Source organism: Hemibagrus wyckioides, linkage group LG03 (assembly GCF_019097595.1).
Source record: "Hemibagrus wyckioides isolate EC202008001 linkage group LG03, SWU_Hwy_1.0, whole genome shotgun sequence".
Classification (NCBI taxonomy): domain Eukaryota; kingdom Metazoa; phylum Chordata; class Actinopteri; order Siluriformes; family Bagridae; genus Hemibagrus; species Hemibagrus wyckioides.
Genome location: NC_080712.1, coordinates 11,816,054 through 11,837,076, shown reverse-complemented (window position 1 = coordinate 11,837,076; position 21,023 = coordinate 11,816,054). Strand labels below are relative to the sequence as shown.

Below are 21,023 nucleotides of genomic sequence, written 5' to 3'. Positions count from 1 at the left end.
AGCAAGAGTATTTTTTTTTAGTTTGTAGTAGGTATTTTTGTAACACTGGAATCTTAATTGTCTGTATAAGCCAAAAAAATTACAGTAGTTAAACTATTTCTGAATCCAAACCTATCCCACAGGGTCAAGCGATAGTGTAGCTGCATGCACAATAAGAAAGTGCAGAGTGATTTATTTACCAGTATAAACTTGCATTTTTATTTGACAGATAAACATACTGAGGCTGGATATGTACATTTTTTTTTCCCCCAAGGTCCACTAGCGACTAATTTTTCACCTTCTTCACTTCATTTCTAATATTTGTAATGCATTACTGCAGCAGCCATTGTAGGTGGGAAATGCCATTCCTATAGTACTGTATACAGGTCAATATTGTTCATATCATATCATAACCCTAATGGCTTATATGCTGGTAAATCAACATCCAAAGGAATGTAGTTTCTCACCGTCCTAGAGAAAACCGGCAGATCAGCAACAGAATGAAGATTTGATGTTAATCCAGAACCTTGAACATGTCATGCGACAATCATGACTCATTTAATCATAAGCTTATGGTCATGTGTACGTTTAAACAAACGGATGAAATGGCAGCATGTGGTATTCGAGAAAGGGAAACTGTTAATACTCTAAAATGAAAAGCGGCACGGCCTGCATACGGGTCTGTTATGAGATTGAGTGATATCAACAAGTTAAGAAACAAAAATGAGAATATTTGTGTGCCATTCTGTGTGGCTAACTCTGAATATAACCAGCCAGACCCAGGTGATTCCATCTTTAAAGAAAATTCATCATTTGAAAAGGTTCAATTCCAAAGCCTCATGCAAAAAAAAAAAATCTTTTTTTCCCCAAAAAGGTAATTACAATAGAGAAAATTTATCTACTGCAGTAATGGCCTAGAGATTAGATGCTAAGTAAGTTAAATAGTTCTGTTTGCCTTTTTTTAACATATTATTATGATTGCAAAAATTGGTATGGCACTGTGGCCTGGGAGGACCTAGAACACGTTTCATTTCTTGACTGTTGAACAACGACCCCTGCAGCCAACATTTAACCGAAGATTTGTTTCAACCAGCCAGCATGCAGTGGTATCCTCTCTAAAGTGAAGTCAAGTAAAATATATATACTTTTATATCCCGGATGGTATTGATCTATCTGGAGCTTCAAAAACTAGCAAGTGCTTTAAAAATCTTCTTCTAGTGTAGGGTGCAAGCCCCAAACTTTACTACAGGATTTTACATAGTAGCTTCTGTTCCAGTGCTTTCTATAGTGTGGAAGAAGTCCTTAAATGCTAACAGACTGGTTGCTGTGGACGGCGGAGTGGACACAGCGAAGGCAGGCACAGACACGGCCGATCACCGCAAGCTGCGAGGAGTGGAGGTGGAGATGTTTGGTGGGATTTGCTCTCCTCTCCCGTGATTGGCCAATGCGGAAACGTGTCCATGTCTGGCTGCTTGCTCACATTTCAGGCTGTTCAGCAGAAAGGCTCGGCCGTGACTCCGGAGACTCATAACGCTGGTGGAAGTTGCGTTTTCTGAGCTTCTCGGGGGCTTTTCGCCACAAAACGATCTCCTGATTTGAAAAGATAAACATATTACACTTTATTTTCTTAAGGAGAGAGCTGCTTTTATATCCACATTAAAACATTTCGCTCTTCATTCTACTACATAATGGATGACAAACTACTGAGATGCTTGACCTGCTGTTTGAAGTATCTCCTGTCCTCTTCATCCACCAGCACCAGATTTAGGAAGTACCTCACTGAGAACTTCTTGTTTACATCTCTCATTGTAGCTGTGAGGTCATAGCCAGCCAGGAAGAGGCGAATTGGAATGGACTCGCCTAGCAAACGGACAGACAAAATTTCCTTTATACTACGATGCAAATGGTCATTGTCAGTGTATCACCCTGACCATTAACTCAATCATAACATTCACTTTGCAATAAAATGTAGTACATAAGGTGCTGCAGATAGATCCCAATAAAACAAATGAGCATTTTCTGTAACACTTTTTTTGTTTTAGAATCAATTGAAATAACTCTTTTCACAAAACAGTAATTTCTTTGATACATTTACAAGTCCAGCTTACCTTTCACCGGTGCGCCATCCATAATCTCGTACTTAGCCACAGTTTCTGTCTCGGTAGTTGTGCTCGGTCCTGTCAGAGGGAAGTCATAGCACTTATTATGGAATTTCTCAATGCGGAACTAAACAGAGAGGAAAAAAAAGACGGTGATAATATTCCAGTACTATCATCCCAAAATCAGATCTCACCAATTCCTGTCATTTCTTTCTTGATTAGCTGAAGCTCCATGTGTTGGATTTTGATTCGAACCAGCAGAAAGTAGATTTTACCTACAATGACATCCTTTAGGTGGTATCTGTTGGAAAGTAAAAAAAAAAAATTCTAATAAATGTTTGAAAGCTCATTAAAGCAGTCTGTGAACAGCTCATCAAACCCTTTCTATATATTGATATCTTTGTAAATTTATATTAGGGCTTTCACTTTTTAACCGATATTCTAACATATGTTCAAACATGACATGAAAATTTCATATTCGAACTATAATTTGCCTATATGAAAATTAATGTGCAGCCCATGTGTACAAGAGAGCTTTTGATTATGTTGTTCAGCATCTGATCCAGCAGGGGGCACCCTAAAAGGTTAAAATGTCCTCGTCCCGTCAGTAGCACCCCCTAGCATTTGTCCCGCACAATGGCAGAGTCCGCTGTTTTGTGGTAGATCATTTGATCTGCATGATTTGGCACAGGTTTTACGCCGGACGCCCTTCCTGTCGCAACCCTCCCATTTTTGTCCGGGCTTGGGACTGGCACTGAGAGTTAACTCTTCTGTGGCAGGGCCAGCGCCCTGCCCGGGAATCGAACCCGGGCCGCGGCAATAAGAGCACGGGATCCTGCCGCTGGACCACCGGGGGGCCCGTCAGTAAATTAAGCTAATAATACAAAAAAGAAAACTAACAGCAAGCCTTGGGCAGACAATTATGACCCCGAATTATCTGAAAAACAGCATGTGGATGTATTGTGGGTTTGTAACTAACTAAGCTGCTGCAACACAAGACTTTCCCTCATGGAATCAATAAAGTCTGTCTGTCCATCCGTCTACACCATAGGTGGCAAAGTTACAGTCAAAGATAAGGCTGTTGTTGAATTTGTAAAAAAAAAAAAAAACAACAGTTACCTTACATCTTCACAGCAACAAATGTTCAGCCTCACTTATTGACTTACCACCACAATGAGGCCGCAGAAAGTCGGATAGAGGCACAGACGATCGGTGTACAGGGTGTTAATAAAGTAGTGAAAACAATGTGTTGTTAGCCTTGTTATTGTGGATTTGAAAATATTCGAACAAATTGCCTGACATTTGAAATTTATTTGAACTTGATTTTTCAATAAAGTTAAATAGAATTAGAATAAAATAGTAACTTTATCATTTTCCCCCCTCTATGTTTCTATACTTCTGTAAAGCTCCTTTGAGACAATGTCCATTGTTAAAAGTGCTATACAAATAAACTGAATCGAATTAATTTGTATTAGATGACCTACTTGGATTTGTTGTACTCAAACTCTATGTGTAGGCAGTCCTCAATGCCCACTTCCATCTTGATGGAATTGTTGACATCTGGGTAGGTGGCAAGCTGATGGACAATGATGTCATACTCCTTGACCAAATCAGAAAGCCTCCTCACTATGGTTACTTTGAGGAAATACCTGTGTGTGAAAGAACAGTAACATCTCTCCATATCTGATCACTCAGCCTTACCCAGGTCGCTCCCTTACGTCAGTGAAAAAAGGAAAGACTAAGATCTGATTAGATACAAACTTCCTTCTTTTGTGTGAACAGCTCAAGTCAATGGATGTTTAGAAGAAGAATAAAGACCTACTTCTTCAGTTCTTGAGCCTTAACTCTACACAATTGTTTTTTGCTGTATTAAGGCTTATATTAACTGCTCTGAGACACTGCCCTTGTTTGCACTAACATGAGAGTCTGCTGACAACAAAGCACTATTGTGCTTCGCTCTGTGCATTGTATATTTTCCCAAATTATGCGAGGGTTCAATCACCCTTTCTCAGCTAGTGAGAAATAACCTTTATGGAACACTAACAGAAATATGACACTAAAACATGACTGCCTCATCATAGCTTAAATAGAAGACTAACCTCAGTCGCACGTTAGCTCCGACATAGGACTCGTATGGCTTCTCCACCTGCATGAACTCAAAGTCATAGCTGCGGTTCTGGGTCAGCTCTCCTGGAAGAGCAAGCTCCTTCACCAGGTTCACAAACTCGTGTGTGTTGCTTTTATCACTGAACAGTTCTACATGGCAAAACAGGAATAAGAATTAAATGAGGTATGATAGCATCGCAGTGTTCAGTGTTGAAAATCATCGCTTAAATCTCGTTTGGGGACTTGAGCATTAGTGAGAAAAACATTTATAGAGCAATTTGAAGAGCAATTTCTGAGCAGGCTGCCATGTGCTGGTTTTACACTGAAAGATCAGCATGTTTTCCCTTGCTCTCCCCCTCTCTCTGCATGTGACAACCACATGCTTTCTTAAGCCTTCTGCAATAGTTTACAGCACCAACACTTTCAGCAGTGGAGCAATAACTGAAGATGTTTAACGTTATCCCACTACACACTCCAAGGAACTGTGTGTTTACGCGACTCACCAATCTGTCCGACGAATTCTATCCGAATTCCCTGATGCTCGAGCCGCTTGCCAGTTTGTTTTACGTTGAGGTTTACCTTGTGAGGAGGGGAAAGTTTTTTATTTATTATACATTTTCACACAGAATCTTCATCTCATTCTTTCATTAAATTATTACTTCAACAATTTCATGACACTGTGCTCATTTTATAACTGTTTAACGAAAAGGAACAAGTCTGCAATATCAAGCATACCGACAAGCAGAGGTGGCAATACTGCTAAGAAGAAAATACTTTCTACCAAAATTTTACCACAAAAATTTTTACCACCAAACAGATCTGGGTGGATGGAACATCTCCATGCTAACAGAATAAATGATAAAACACATGTTTCTGATATTTATTTGCAGCCTGTAAAAATATTTGGATTTATAAGCACCCGGCTGAGTGTATATAAGCTTACTTCATACAACTGTAACAAAATGAATTCTGCTCCGAGTCTATATTGTTATACCGCATATAATAAGGGTCAACGTTCTTTATTTGTGTTAGACATTATATTACAGGGATATTATGTAATGTAGTGAAATGTTTTGCCTTAGTTCCACTTCCTACATTGCAGCAATGACCACAAGCACAAACAGCAGCAAACGAAAAACATACACACACAAAATATAATGAAATAACACATAATACAATACAAATAGTGAATACAAAAGAAGAAAAAGAAGAGTGTACAGATTGTAAACAGAAACTTTCAACTTTAAAAACAAATCTGCTATAGTGAATGATACCTAAAATCACTTCTACTGACTTTTCTTACTGTCATGAAAGGAAAATATCAAACACGTCCCCACAAATATGAGTATAAAATACTTTTCAGCTACATTAAAATGAAATTATGAACTACAGCCCAGTAAAAAATGTTTAATGGTTATACAGCCAGACTTTTCTACAGCGAGGTAGATTAAGTGATCATGTGATATGGTTCATTCGCTTGCTTCGGCACTGATAGCTGACAGTTCTCTTAAAATATTTTCTTCCCTGCAGAACTTGACATGCTTGTGATCACAGGCAGATGCCATTTTAGAAGAAGAATGTAAGGTTTACATTTGAACTAAACTTAGAGAAAGTAAGAGTAAAGCATATTTTTTTTTTATTATGGTGTATCCTGTATTACCATAACAAGGGTGGAAAAAATTCTAAATGCTTTGCCTAAAACTTATTGGGCAATTGCACCAGCTGGGTGTAAAAAAAAAAACACAAACGGTTGGGTGTGCTGAGGTTTGCTACATCCAGCCTTGTGGTAAATATTGGCATCTGTTGCACCATCTACATCTATGACTAGGCGCAGCTACACCCAGTGCAGACGAGGAGTGTCCACTTGCACATTCACGTTGCTTTGCCTACAACCTTTTCTGGCACCAAATGATTGTTGAGCTGAAGAAATGAAAATGAAATTGCTGAGATTGTGATACAAGAATAATAATCAACCTTTACAGTAAGCGTAAGCAAGCAAAACAATGTCATAACAAGATGTGTGGCAGAGGACTTCAGTGGCAGTTGATAAATCAGAGGGTGGATTAGGAAGTGAAGAAAAATGGAAAGACCTTCCTCTGTGCTAGGGACAGTGCTCCTGCATTGAACACACTTTAATTCAATCCATATCTTTCAGTAAGTTCTCTAGCTCCATATACATCCAGAGGATTGGTGCCATCTCTCTACTATTTCATGCCTAAAAGCCTTTTCGTGTAGCCTGAATATTAGACATGCTATTGAATCATCGTTTTTAATTTCACCTTGAAAACTTTTTATGTTCCCCTATGTGGGGAAAATTTAAAAAATAAATAAATAAATAATTTTATTTTCCACTTTTTATTTTCACCTTGGAAACTTTTTATTTTCCCCTTGGTAGGGAAATGGTGGCTCATTGAATCCCAGGACCACCAAGCTGCCACTGCTGGGCCCTTGAGCAAGGCCCTCAACCCTGAAATCACTCAAGAAAAGGGTTTTCTGCAAAATGCTGCAAATGTATGTAAATGGAAACTAGTTAAGACTTTTCATTTTACACCCACTTTTGACTAGACGCAAGATTTAGTCTCAGACGCAGCACTACGCCTACACTGTGCAGAATTCATTCATTCTACATAGGACTAAAGGCACATTTTATATACAGCCTAGTATTACAACTTGGTGTTACAACCCAGCCATAGATGAATAATGCAGAATGTTTAATCTAATCTGCCATATTTTATAGGGAATGTGACAAGACAAGAATTTCACTGTTTCTCTGTACTGAGAGAGTGACTTATTAAATTAAATTTGTCAACCATACACAGTACAACATGCAGTGAAATGCGTTTTTCGACTGTCTACATCATAACAATAAAATCAAAATAACCTAAGAATAAAATTACAATAAAAACAGACTTGAACTACTTAGGTAGGAAAAGTAAAAAAATATATTTAAAACTAAATATAATATATAAATGCAGATCAGTATGATTGTTATGTGGGAAAAAAGTGCAGATGTGTGCAATTGTATGCAAGATATAGTGCAATATATGCTGCGCAAAATCCGGTTGAGGGAGTGGGTGTTGTGCAAGTCCAGGATGTCTAGAGGCATTTGTTAAAATGGTGAACACCCCCCCCACTCAGTAAGGAAATGAGAGTTAATGACTCACCTTTCCAGAAACTGACTCTCCATCATAAAATAAATAATGTTTCTCCACTTTCCCATCTTCTGTCTTCAGCTCTGCTGTTTTTCTGCTCTCTGCATCGTTGAGTACGACATCAATCTCACACACAGGACCAAACAGGCCACCGAGGAAACTCTTGGGTAGGGAGGAAACAAAAAACAAAAAACAAAACAAGTCACGTTCCGGGATTAGTCTAAGTCTGACAATATACACACATTTAGCAGAGTGACCTTAAATTTGCTAGGTGTCCTAAATCATATATTTATGGACTAGTTTACTATTTGCCACTGAATACTATAAAAAGTATGAGTAGTGTGTTCACACTAAAAGGAGTAGTGCACTGCAAATACCAGTGTTGAATGTTGGACACTTCATGCACTCAACACTCGCAGCTTTGCCTAAATATTGGAAGGGGGCGGGGCTACAAGGTGGTAATTCTCAATGATTTTCTAGATGGCCAACAACACTTCAGTGGAGTAGACATCTTAGAAATGTCTTTGAAATTAGCCAGTGGTGTGCGATTTATTTTTCAACAGTTTAAAAAAAAAAAAATTCACTGTATTTTGCTAAACCTTGTGGTCGCATGATGTGTATTTAACATCATCTGACATTGAGTGGGAAACATATTATGCTATAAATGCTATTGGGGACTTTCACACCATCACAGATCTGTCATTTCATCTGTCAACTTGTGACAGCAAAGAATTAGTTTCTATAAAAACCTTAGAAACTACAATGACCTAATAGTTCCTCATGGGCCATTTATTGCTGTTGTAGAAAGGACAGTTACAAATGAGGATGAGGTTCCCTTCTGAGCCTGGTTCCTCTCAAGGTTTCTTCCTCATCTCATCCCAGGGATTTTTTCCTTGCCACCGTCGCCACAGGCTTGTTTATTAGGGATAAAATAAAATAGTTTAATAATTTAATTTAATAATTTATTCTTATTTCTAGGTATTTAGTTATTTACTTATTTTATTTTCATTTTTCCGCTCCCATTTCTCCATTTCTCTTCTTTTATAAAGCTGCTTTGAGACACTGTTCATTGTAAAAGGCGCTATACAAATAAATTGAATTGAATTAAAAGACAGTGTTACATTTGGCATAATACTATACTTCTAAAATTCATACATTATGCACTTGTATACTGTCTAATGTACACCGACCAGGCATACCATTATGACCGCCTGCCTAATATTGTGTTGGTCCCTGACCCATCATGCACTGTGTATTCTGGCACCTTTCTATCAGAACCAGCATTAACTTCTTCAGCAATTTGAGCAACAGTAGCTCGTCTGTTGGATCGGATCACACGGGCCAGCCTTCGTTTCCTACGTGCATCAGTGAGCCTTGGCCGCCCATGACCCTGTCGCCGGTTCACCACTGTTCCTTCCTTGGACCACTTTTGATAGATACTGACCACTGCAGACCGGAAACACCCCACAAGAGCTGCAGTTTTGGAGATGCTCTGATCCAGTCGTCTAGCCATCACAATTTGGTCCTTGTCAAACTTGCTTAAATCCTTACACTTGTCCATTTTTCCTGCTTCTAACACATTAACTTTGAGGACAAAATGTTCACTTGCTGCCTAATATATCCCACCCACTAACAGGTGCCATGATTAGGAGATAATCAGTGTTATTCACGGCACCTGTCAGTGGTTATAATGTTATGCCTGATCGATGTAGGTGCATAGTGTGTAGTATGTCATCTAGGACGCAGGTCCTGTTTACTCAAATAGCCATGCCAAAGACAAGAATCAAATTACCTCGATTATTCTGTCTTAAGGTAATGATTCAACAAATCTGAAAAGGCTAGTGCATTTTACCTGGGCATCATAATGCCAAGAGAAGTCCACTCTTTAATAAGATTCTGTTATACTATATATAGTATATAAAATACATACTATGAACTCATCACTAAATGTGTCACTCAAACTGAATAATCCTAATCAGAACATAGTGTCTCGTAAATGACTGGCTTGTCATGGATAATGCTGCTCTGAAATGATGGGTATCCGGCCAGAATTGACATGTTTTATAATCTGATTTTCATAGTAATCCTCTTCTTGATGGTGCACTTGAACAGTGGGTAGATTTTTATCTCAAAGCCACTTTCTAACTGATATTTCACCAAACACACACTGAATCTGCACAACTGAATATCTGGTGAGTCACACAGTTGCACAGAGGATGTCATGATTAGATCAGTATCAGATCTGTCTATTACCGTCATCCTGTTTATTTATCAATCACACAGCTCATAGCCCTGCTGATCAGAACTAAAATAAATGACTATCTGATTTGGGCTGAGCAGCAGTGCACACTTTCACACTAATTCAATTTTATTTACTTGTTTGTCTTAGTACATCACCTTAACTTGCAGACAGTCTCTGTTTCAGATATTACGATAGCGTGGCAAGTATTGATAATGTACGAAATGTTATAGTTACGACTTTCTCAAATATCTTACGAAAAAAAAAAAAGAACAAATGTTCTTGAGAACAATCAACTATGAAACAGTGAAATGTTCAGATGTAATCATACAGTGAAAATGGGCAGTGTTACTAACTTAGAGACTTTCTTTGCTAGATTTGACTCCTTTAGTGACTTTATTTAAAAATGACAGCCCTGCACTTGATACAGCTCTTCAGCTCACAGCTGATAGTCCAACAATCGGATTGGACAAGCAGCATTCCTGTTCCAACAATCGGATTGGACGAGCAGCATTCCTGGTCCAAAGTTCTGATTGGACGAGCAGCGTTTCTGGTCCGGCAATCTGATTGGACGAGCAGCGTTTCTGGTCCGGCAATCTGATTGGACAAGCAGCGTTTCTGGTCCGGCAATCTGATTGGACGCGCAGCGTTTCTGGTCCGGCAATCTGATTGGACGAGCAGCGTTTCTGGTCCGGCAATCTGATTGGATGAGCAGCGTTTCTGGTTCGGCAATCTGATTGGACGAGCAGCGTTCCAAGTGTGTTTATATTTAGTGTAATCATACTGGGATGTTTTACTGTTTGTATCACTCCACTTGTCTGTGTTTGCCATATACACCATACTTTGCTCATGCACTTTAGACTTAAAATAAGAAAGGCTCATAGATGAAGATGAACAGAAGGAAAGTCAATATCACCAGATGCACCTTTAACAGGAAGGTACAAATCACTGTGAGCTAGTTTGCCAGCTTGCAGGCAGGCTATCAGTGATTGTAGCTTATTTGAGGTCTATTTCCTTTCACAGAGCAGAAATAAACAAAATAGTTGTCCATATTGTGTCTGAAATGTGATTTACATGGCACTAATATGATATTTATAAAAACTGCTGCATAAAAGATCTGTTAGATCGGATCACACTGGCCAGCCTTCGCTCCGCACGTGCATCAATGAGCCTTGACCGCCCATGACCCTCTCGCCGGTTCACCACTGTTCCTTCCTTGGACCACTTTTGATAGATACTGACCATTGCAGACCGGGAACACCCCACAAGAGCTGCAGTTTTGGAGATGCTCTGATCCAATTGTCTAGCCATCACAATCTGTCCCTTTTCAAACTCGCTCAAATCCTCACGCTTGCCTAATATATATCCCACCCACGAACAGGTGCCATGATGAGGAGATAATCAGTGTTATTCACTTTACCTCTCAGTGCTCATAATGTTATGGCTGATCGGTGTAATTCGATATGCAAATAATAACTAAATATGCAAATTAGCCCCCGTGACGTCACCCGCGCACTTGCATCGACTTTGTGCGCGCGCTTGCCTGTGAAAGGAGAGTCAGTCAGTGTAAGTTAGTTAGGGTCGGACCTGACACCGGTCATTAGCACCAGCTGACAGCTAGCTACCAGCAGCTGACCACTTAGCTCGGCGAACACAGGATTTCTGCCAAGCTTCTGCACACGGACAGCTTACCCTCACACATGTTTTTCCACGTCCTTGTCACAAAACAAAAACATCTATTTCAATATCTCTAGCTAGCCTAGCTAACTTTGCTGCATTGCTTTGACTGCCTGCACCAGCTAGCAAGTCATGCTAAGCTAGTTTAATATCGTTAGCGTACATGCTACAGCTGAATTATTTCCGAACAGTTGCCTAGTGACTGTTTGTATTTTTAAAAAAAAGCGCACAATTAGAGATTCTCTTTACATAATGACCAGTTTGCATACGGTAACATGGGATATCTGGCTAACGTTACCGCGGGTATCCACACCCATTCAAGTCAACGGTGTGGCTGAATCCCAAATGACCGCCTAGTCGACACCGAGTGATCTCCACCGGGCGCAGAAATCATGATGCTTAAACCCCATGTAGTGCACTGATACAGGGAGTAGGCGGATATTTGGAGTTGATCCAGTGCGCACTTCCTCGGATGGCCTTGTTTTGACCACCTCTGTGCCTAACGTTACTTTCTCGTCGAACAGAATGCAGAGATTTGTATCATTTCCTGCTGACTGACTCCATACACCTTCACATAAGGCACCTGCAATTTTATATATGTACAAATGCAGCTATTATATTGCATTGTTTCTTAGAATTCATTAAAAGAAATCCTTACCATTTCAGCAGGTCAGCTTGAGCTTCTTGCAGTTCCAGCGAGAGCTTGGTAGTTGGACCAAGACTAGCGCTCCCGTGTGTGAACTTGGGAACATTGGGAATGCAAACCTGGAGACATTTCAAAACAAAAGTCTGCTTTCGGCTTTCAACAGGACCTTCTGTGGTAGATTATATTACAATCTGTATATTTGGTTGTTGTTACTACTCTCTGGACTATTCTCTGCAACTAAACACTAATACGGTTACAGTTTAAATCTTTTTATTTTCTTATTTTTATTTTTTGCAGATTTTTATTTCAGTCTTCGAGCTACCTGGAAAAAAAGGGGGTAAAACTACCCCAAACCTTTGGAATCCTGGACAAATACACTGATCAGCCATAACATTATGACCACCTGCCATAATATTTTGTTTGTCCCCTTTTGCTGCCAAAACAGCCCTGCCCCGTTAAGGCATGGACTCTACTAGATCCCTGAAGGTGTGCTGTGGTATCTGACACCAAGATGCTAGCAGCAGATCCTTTCTCCATGGGCCCCACCTCACAACTTACAGGAGTTAAATGATATTTTTGGTAGATACTGACCACTGCAGACCGGGAACACCCCACACGAGCTGCAGTTTTGGAGATGCTCTGATCCAGTTGTCTAGCCATCACAATTTGGCCCTTTGTCAAACTCGCTCAAATCCTTACACTTACCCATTTTTCCTGCTTCTAACTCATGAACTTTGAGGACAAAATGTTCCCTTGCTGCCTAATATATTCCACCCACTAATATGTACCATGATGAGGAGATAATCAGTGTTATTCACTTCACCTGTCAGTGGTCATAATGTTATGCCTGATAGGTGTAGGTCTGAACTAAAAGGATGACAGAGGCCATATTTCAGTTTCCAGTAATCAGCAGAACTCAACTCTGCATGGATAAAGCAGTATTTTCTAAGCAATATTATGAAAAGACTAACAATAATTAGTAAAATTTCCATCTAGCTGGGATATCTTGAAAAGAAAAAAAAACAAACAAACAGTAAATGTTCTTAGAAATTTTATGACAACTGATTTGGTACCTGCATGTTATCAAACCCTCAGAAAATGTTGCCCTCAAAAGATTACTATTAGAATGACACCTTGTACAATATGTCTGTTACTTTACAAACACAAACTGCACAGTTTTTTCTGCTTCTTCTTTAAACTAAGCCTGAATTCCATATATATGCAAAAAGAAATGAAATTGGCACCCAACTCTGCACCCCATTGATGTAATAACCTTAACTGTATTATTCACATAACACCACATGGTGCTACTTCTGGTGAAGTGAATAACACTGATTTTATCTCCTCATCATGGCACCTGTTAGTGGGTGGGATATATTAGGCAGCAAGTGAACATTTTGTCCTCAAATTTGATGTGATAGAAGCAGGAAAAATGGACAAGCGTAAGGATTTGAGCGAGTTTGACAAGGACCAAATTGTGATGGCTGGGACGAATGGATCAGAGCATCTCCAAAACTGCAGCTCTTGTGGGGGCTTCCCGGTCTGCAGTGGTCAGTATCTATCAAAAGTGGTCCAAGGAAGGAACAGTGGTGAACCGGCAAGAGGGTCATGGGCGGCCAAGGTCGTGGGGATACACGTGGGGAGTGAAGGCTGGCCAGTGTGATCTGTTCCAACAGACGAGCTACTGTTGCTCAAACTGCTGAAGAAGTTAATGCTAGTTCTGATAGAAAGGTTTCAGAATACACAGTGTATGACGTGTCAGGGTGGTTGATCATAATCTAATGCTTGATCAGCGTATGTCAGTGTTTTTAAGGTAGGTGTAACTCAACATGACTTCACCTTTGTGACCAGAAGAGCATGCTTTTCTAATAAACCACATCTAAGTTATGAGGATAATATGTGTAACTGATGTTTAGTCATGAACAAACAGTGAACAAAGCTGTCATTTTATCATACCAGAGGAGATATTTGTTCTCATTTTCTCTCTTCTGTAAAAGCAGACTCTGCACTTAAACTCAAAAAGCGACACAATTTCATCTCTGGGTGTCAAGAAACAGGTCATGTGAAATTACTGTCAGAGGAAGCTTGCTTGATATACTCAGCACGAAAGTGTGATAACACCACTCTCACAAAAAAACAGGAAGTTTAAGTGAACAGTCAGTTGGTAGTGTGATAGAAAGAATGTCTTGCGCTTGGCTTTTTCTTCAACATGAACACAAAAGAGGTCATCTGACAAACAGACATAAGATGACCCACAGTGATCTGTCTATAGCTACTGGCTCACTAATGTCAAAAATAAAGAATACTTTGGAAAGTGAATGCTGTGCTTCACAGTGCAACCCACTCCTTACTTAGCTAGAAGAGAAACTAAGTGCACGATGCTGCATTATTCATGAGAACAACATTAGAGTCGCTCTGTGATCTACAATGAAAAATGACAACTCCTTAAGTTACATAAAAGTAGCAGGAAGTAAAAGAGACAAGTCTGTTCCTTGGACAATTTTAATTGAAAAATAAAATGCAGTGGAATAAAACCTCATGAGAGGTAAATACTGTGCTAATGAATTTCATACACTTGCTACTGATTTCAAGTGAATAATAATAATAATGCATTACACATATGATATGAACAAATTACTAGGGGGAAAAAAAGCTTAAAGCAATTGCACAGGATTGGTTCCCCTTAAACATCAAGGACCAACAGCGTTTATAAAGGAAAAAAACAAACATAAAGTGGCAGAAAATAGTAAAAACTTTTCTGAAAATGAAATTCCAGTTTATACTGACATTACCTCTGATACAACATAAATATGTTAAATGATAGCAAAGCATATCAAAACTCTCATACTATATATTATATTAACTGATTCATTTACTCTGACAAAAATAATATCTTTAGGGGCATAAAATAATTATCACTTAAGGAATGTATTGGATCACTTAAACTTCCTGTCCCAACATGCAACAGAGTGTAAAGTAGTCCGGTACAAATAAACTTGTGCTCATATTAAAGACGGAGAAATAGAAAAAAATACAGCATTTTAGGGGCTTTAGGGCTTTTTATCCTGAGAGTCTTTACAAGACTTAAGTGATATTAGGTGGAAGATTTCAGCTCATTCGATCACATTATCTTCACGCAGATCCTCAGCAGTCAGCTTGGGTTTCTCCAACAAAGGACTGATATAGTTGTAATCAGCGCTCCCTTCCAGCACAGTGTCCTCTTCTGCACTACCATCACGTGGTTTCCGGTTTAAATCAGGTAAGTTGATGAAGTCACCAGAGCCGTCTCCAGACTCAAAGCTCTCTTCACTGCTCTGGACAGGATAACTGCAAAAAACAAAAAACAAAACGAAACAAAAAGTCAGGCTCAGCCAACATCCTGTTGGCCTTCCGGCCTTTTTTTCCCAGAGGCCAGGAATGTTCCTTGACCAGTCCTCCATTTTGTGTGCGTGGTTCAAAACAACAAAGCACCTATAAAATGTGTATTAATGGATGTACAAAATAACTTGTTTGTTAAAAAAGAAGATAAAATGCAGTTCAGCAAAATGAGTTATTATTTTCTTTGTAACACAGAGTGAATATGTATTGACCAAACCTGGGCAGAGAAAGCATTTTAACATAGCACCAAGTAAACAGAATGGGAATTGACTGCAGAACCTTTTCAATGCAGTGTTATGTATTGTCTTTTTACTAAACCCATGGGTCAGAAAAACAGGATGGTTGGACACCTGAATGTTTGGTGACAATGCTGCAAGGGTTTTTTTCGGCATGGGTGCTGGTATTTAAAGCAGCATACAGGTGATGTGTGCTATAACATCACACCCCAAAAGCCTCTGTTTTAAAGTTTGTTTAGTTGTTTATGTCTTTATCTATGTTATTATTTTAGCAGCTGCTGTGATGTGTTATTATTTTTCTATGTGGGAATGAACAGTGACATATTCAGCGTCTGCTATTCTTAAAAGCCAGTGTCATGTTCCTGATTGTTGGTAGTATAATTTTTTTTTTTAATGCAATTAATTGTAATAATTAAAATGCTGTTAATTGGAGTAGATTATTCATAGTTAGTTGTTTGCCGGGTGGTGTGATTCAACCACAAAGATTTGTATCTGTTTCATCTCACAAAAAACCACAGTACCTTTTATAGAAGAACTGAAGTCTTTTTTAATGATAACAGCTAAAACCTCTTAGACTAAATGCTTGTACATATAACCTGCCTGATCCATATGTTCATATACCATCATTTTTATTCTTCATCTTTCTTTCTTTTGGAAAAACACAAATGTCAGAATTTCAAATACACTTTCCATCTGAACAAAAGCCAACTGTTGGGGAAAAAAAGTGGAGAGGAAAATAACAGTAAAACATTTAATAAGAATTCAGCATTAAGCAGAAAAGTCTAGTGAAACAAATTATCCTTTCATGGTCATCATTAGCAAACACAGTTGTTGAGAGTTAAGTGGAAATCACTCTGGAGGAAGTTGCCTAATGGGCTAGGTTTGCCTTCCTGCCTTCACAGTGTCCAGGCATTAACAGTTTCCAAACCACAAAAGTGCTACAATAAGATTACTACAAGTAAACTGTAAAGCTCTAAAGCATCACTTCACCTTTTATTTTCCTCAGTTTCTTTTTTTTTTATATATCAAAGACAGGAAACCCTGTGGCACTCTCACAGATCAACATTTTCTCACTTTAAGCCACAGAGCAATGATGAACATGTACATAAACATGTTCTGCAAAATGGTGTCCATGACTTGTGACACTGGCAAAACTCATCTAATGACTGATGTGATGGGTCATTACATGCTTTATACAGGAAACTATCGGCTGTTTAATCTCACGGTAAAATCTCCATTTTTCATGTGAAACTATGACAAGATCTTGTATGTCATATGTATGTGTTGCAACAGCCTACTACTGGACTATGTATTTCCAGGAAAAAAAAAAAACAACATCAAGAAACTGATTACTCACATGCCATTTATGTCTTTAGAAGAAATCTGGTGAGGTTTTCCTTGCAGATCGATCCACGGGCCCTTCTTTGTGAGACAGTTTGCATTTTTGCTGTCTGGACTGCACTTCACAAACATGTACCTGCCTTTGTCTTTCTTTGAGGCTTCTTAAAAATGAACAAATAAACAGCATTAATAACACCAATAATAATCATAATCATAACAACAACAATAATGTCCAACAATCCTCAAATGACCATCAATTATGATACCAAAAGCAATTTTTTGTGTTTTCTCCTAAAACAATGAATCACAAAATTGAAAATCAGGATTATTCACTTTGGTGTTACGATAATGTGAACAAATATGAATCTTTGTGTGTAGATATACTGTCAATTTGTATTAAAAGAGTAATATTAAGTAAAATATGAGTACTGATAGAACACATAGAAGGCAGACCAGTCCTTAGACTAAAACACGAAGAGGTGAGAGGGAAGTGATGAGGAAACGACACCATTTATATAACTCTTGATGTGGCATAGAAAGACAAATCCTCATCTTATCCAGTGTAATATGCGATGTAATAAGCCAGGAATATGTTTCGGTATTATTGATAGTATCGTATCGAGTAGCTTTGTGTCAGAGAGGCTTATTTAACGGAAAGTTATCGAGGTGAAAGGATGTTACAGACTTCCCTTCTGCTGGAGAGACGCAGTAACTGAGTAATGAAGGTATATATATATATATATATATATATATATAAAAGTGGAACTAAATAAAACCGAATTAAGTAGTTTCGAGTCGATATAATTCCTTTACATTTTAACACTAGAACAAGGCAAGACAAGTTTTAAGTCTGTTACTTTCCGTGGCTCAAATACAGCTATTTAATTTCTCACAAACTTACAAATACTGTTTGTATATATATATATATATATATATATATATATATATATATATATATATATATATATATATATATATATACGATACAAGATAAATTAAGAACTTAATTTACACTGACAAGAATATAAACCTAAATAAAATAAAAGAAGAAGAAGAAAAAGAAGCAGAAGAAGACTTACCGAGTACATTATCCGATATCAGGTATAAGAGGACGAGGGCTGATAAAGTCAAGCTGTAGTAGAATCGCATCTTAAAGGTTTTTTCCGAACTCCAGCACCGAATCAAAGCTCGTGATGACGGAGGGGCACGCGCAGGCACATGCGTTTTATACCGACAGGAAACCCCGCCTACGCGTGCGTCATCCCACGCTGTCTGTTTAGCATACTGATATGTGCATGAAGGACTATTGGCTCACATTCACTGACTGTTTTATAAGATAATCAAATCTTCTATTCCATATTCCCAAATATTTCCATCACACCCAAATGTGGTTCTTCCCCCAAACTGCTGGCACAAAGTTGGAAGCAGACAAGGTCTTTGTACCATTATTAGATTTCCTGTCACTGGATTTAAGAGGCCCAAACATGTCCCCGCATTACAATGTCCTGTGCACAAAGCAAGCTCCATGAAGGCTTGGTTGCCAAGGTTAGTGTGAAAGAACTTGCACAGAACCCTGACCTCAACCTCACTGAACACCTTCGGGATGAACTGAAACAGCGACTGCATGCCAGGCCTCCTCATCCAACCTTAGTGGCTTCACTACCGCTCTTGTTGCTGAATGAGCACAAATCCCCACAGCCATGCTCCAAGATTTATTGGAAAGCCTTACCACAAGACTGGATGTTTTCATAACAACAAATCTGGACTAGGGTTTTTTAAATCACATATACTGTATGTGTGATGGTCTACAAGCTCTTTTTTATTTATAAATTGTATAAAGACTTTATAAATGTACAGTTTTTTTTACTATAATTCAGAACTTTAAAAGTTTAGAAAATGACCACTGGATCATGGTTAATCAATCACTTGCGATATCAGCCATGTATGGTTTATTAAAGGAAACAATGACAATGAATGACTTGCACATTTATTTTTTTATAGTTAAAGTGTTCTATAGTGTTTTTACTTTTTTTCTTTCATCATCAATCTGTTTCACTTACACAATGGTTTCCTAAATTGACCACAATGTCATTTCCTCCCTGATAATGGCACCGGTGGCATCTTTTTTTTTTGCTTCAGATCTACCTAAAGAGAATGATGCAACAGTGTTTTAGACCTTTAGTCTGTCCAGATCTTTGTCCACATCAACTGTGCACCCTGCTAAAAAGAGCTTCAAATTTAGGTAGATAGATAGATATTGGTCCCTAATTCATTGAACAGTTTATCTAAAAATTACCACATAGTTTAAATATGTAGGTGCTGTGTTGAATCATGGGGAGTTTCCACTTTGAGGCTTACACTGCTGATGCTGCAAACACAGCCCAGTTTTAAGAAAAGCTTTAACATTGAAATGTATCATATAATTAGTCTGATAGAAAAAGAAGATAAATCTGAATGATAAAAAAATATTTTAATGAAGACCAGAAGGTTTATAACTCAGGAGCAGGTTTTAACTCCCTCAGTAAGTATCTAAAACCTGAATTTAAATTTTGAATTAAAATTTGGTTATATTGGAAATATTAAAATTAAAAAAGCCTTTCATTCATCTTCAGTATCTGCTGAACCCAGAGCATTGATGCAGTGGGTCCGGACCCTTCCCTGGGATACGTTGGGCACAAGTTGGGGAAGTCCTTGGCAGAGCATGACAGGGCACCAGGCATGTGTGGGCACACACACACACACACACACACGCGCATACACACACAAAGCTCTAAAGGCAATTTACTGTAAATGAGTAGGTATGAATGAGTTATTCTGTGCAGAAAAAATGTATCACAGTTTAATAAGGTAATACTTCATCGTTTCTTTTTAACTTCTTAAGTCTTGCCTTAAGCTGGAGGCTCAAGGTTAAGTGAAATTTGGACAGTCCTGTCACCCTTTGCCATGACTATTGGAGGCAAAATGAGTTATACAATGATACATAAATAAATATACAATGGCAAAATAAAAAAAGTGAAGCATATGTTCAGTTACCTTGCATGAGTTTTTATATTTTGATACTCATATTATTTTTTGTAATTAATAATCATTTAGTCATTTTATTTAATACTGTTTCACTATGATAACTTGCATTGGCTTACTTCAAGAGTTGCTCATAATCCTTTTGGCAGTTACTTGCCAAATATTTGGAGGTTGGCTTTGGCACGGCTGTGTTAACACTGGTTAGCGGTTTTGACTTAAGTAAAAACATGTTGCAAATCATCAGCTGAAATGTCCTAGAGGCCCCTGTCCCTTTGCTGTTGACATGGACACGGACAGAAGCGCTTTTACTACAGCTTGCCTTTCCATGCCAAATCCAACCAATCATGACATGCTGCTTTGTGGACAGCTTACTGGAACTTTCCTGAGAACTACTTCTCTAAATTCTTATTGCCTCAGCCCTCTTCTTGTTATTTCATTATTATTCAGTTTGATCATGTTTATGGAAAAGCTTTTATGTTGTAATTCACTGCATTAATTATTGACATCCCACTTTCTTCTTTTCAGTTTCTCTGCCTTCTTCCTCTGAATTGTTTTCATAATGTCTCATGATATTAAATACTTCAAATCTCTCAACAGTCTATCGACATTAGATGCACGTGCATTTGTATTATCATGCAATTATTTACGTTTATATTATTTGTATATGTAGTTAGAGCAAAACAGGATCTTGCAGTTTAGTCTGCTTGCAGTAAGTCTGCTACCACTGCAAAAAAAAGGAAACATTGCAATGTGAGGGAGAAGCTGTAGGCCAATTAACATCTGCCCACATGCTGAATTTGGTCCTGGGGTCAGATTTGGACATGTCTGATTAAACCCTGTTATGGAAAAAGCATGCTTTATAGGGTTAAGGGTTAACATAGAGGGAGGCAGAAATGTCTAAAAAGGACACACAGCTTTCAGTGATAAACTAATGATTATTATTAATCATGGTAACATTATGACTTATTGGTTAGCACAATTGCCCAAAATCTTTGGGGTTGGTGGTTTGATATGGGCCTTGACCCTGTGTGTGTTGAGTTTGCATGTTCTCCCAGTGCTTCAGGGCTTTTGACTTCAGGGTCAAAAGACATGCATTGCAGGCTGACTGGTATCTTTAAATTGTCCATAGTGTGTGGGATTGTGCCCTGC

General features: G+C 38.5%; 2 protein-coding genes across 3 annotated transcripts; both read right to left on the bottom strand.

The window, feature by feature from the left end:
- Window positions 1-177: 177 nt before the first annotated feature.
- Window positions 178-12,050, bottom strand: vps26a (VPS26, retromer complex component A). Its single transcript, XM_058386593.1, has 9 exons — window positions 11,911-12,050; window positions 7,349-7,498; window positions 4,688-4,763; window positions 4,178-4,334; window positions 3,563-3,727; window positions 2,273-2,379; window positions 2,088-2,156; window positions 1,697-1,839; window positions 178-1,569 (listed from the first exon to the last, which is right to left on the bottom strand). The coding sequence occupies exons 1-9, from the start codon at window positions 11,911-11,913 to the stop codon at window positions 1,456-1,458; spliced, it is 984 nt and encodes a 327-aa protein (XP_058242576.1). The 5' UTR covers window positions 11,914-12,050; the 3' UTR covers window positions 178-1,455.
- A 2,336-nt stretch (window positions 12,051-14,386) lies between these two features.
- srgn (serglycin) lies at window positions 14,387-18,090 on the bottom strand. Of its 2 annotated transcripts, none has more exons than XM_058386610.1 (3): window positions 17,933-18,090; window positions 16,870-17,014; window positions 14,387-15,225 (listed from the first exon to the last, which is right to left on the bottom strand). In XM_058386610.1, the coding sequence occupies exons 1-3, from the start codon at window positions 18,000-18,002 to the stop codon at window positions 15,012-15,014; spliced, it is 429 nt and encodes a 142-aa protein (XP_058242593.1). In that variant the 5' UTR covers window positions 18,003-18,090; the 3' UTR covers window positions 14,387-15,011. The 2 variants fall into 2 exon arrangements, with proteins under 2 accessions (XP_058242593.1, XP_058242594.1); XM_058386611.1 differs by having other exon boundaries at window positions 16,870-17,011; window positions 17,933-18,065.
- Window positions 18,091-21,023: the final 2,933 nt, after the last annotated feature.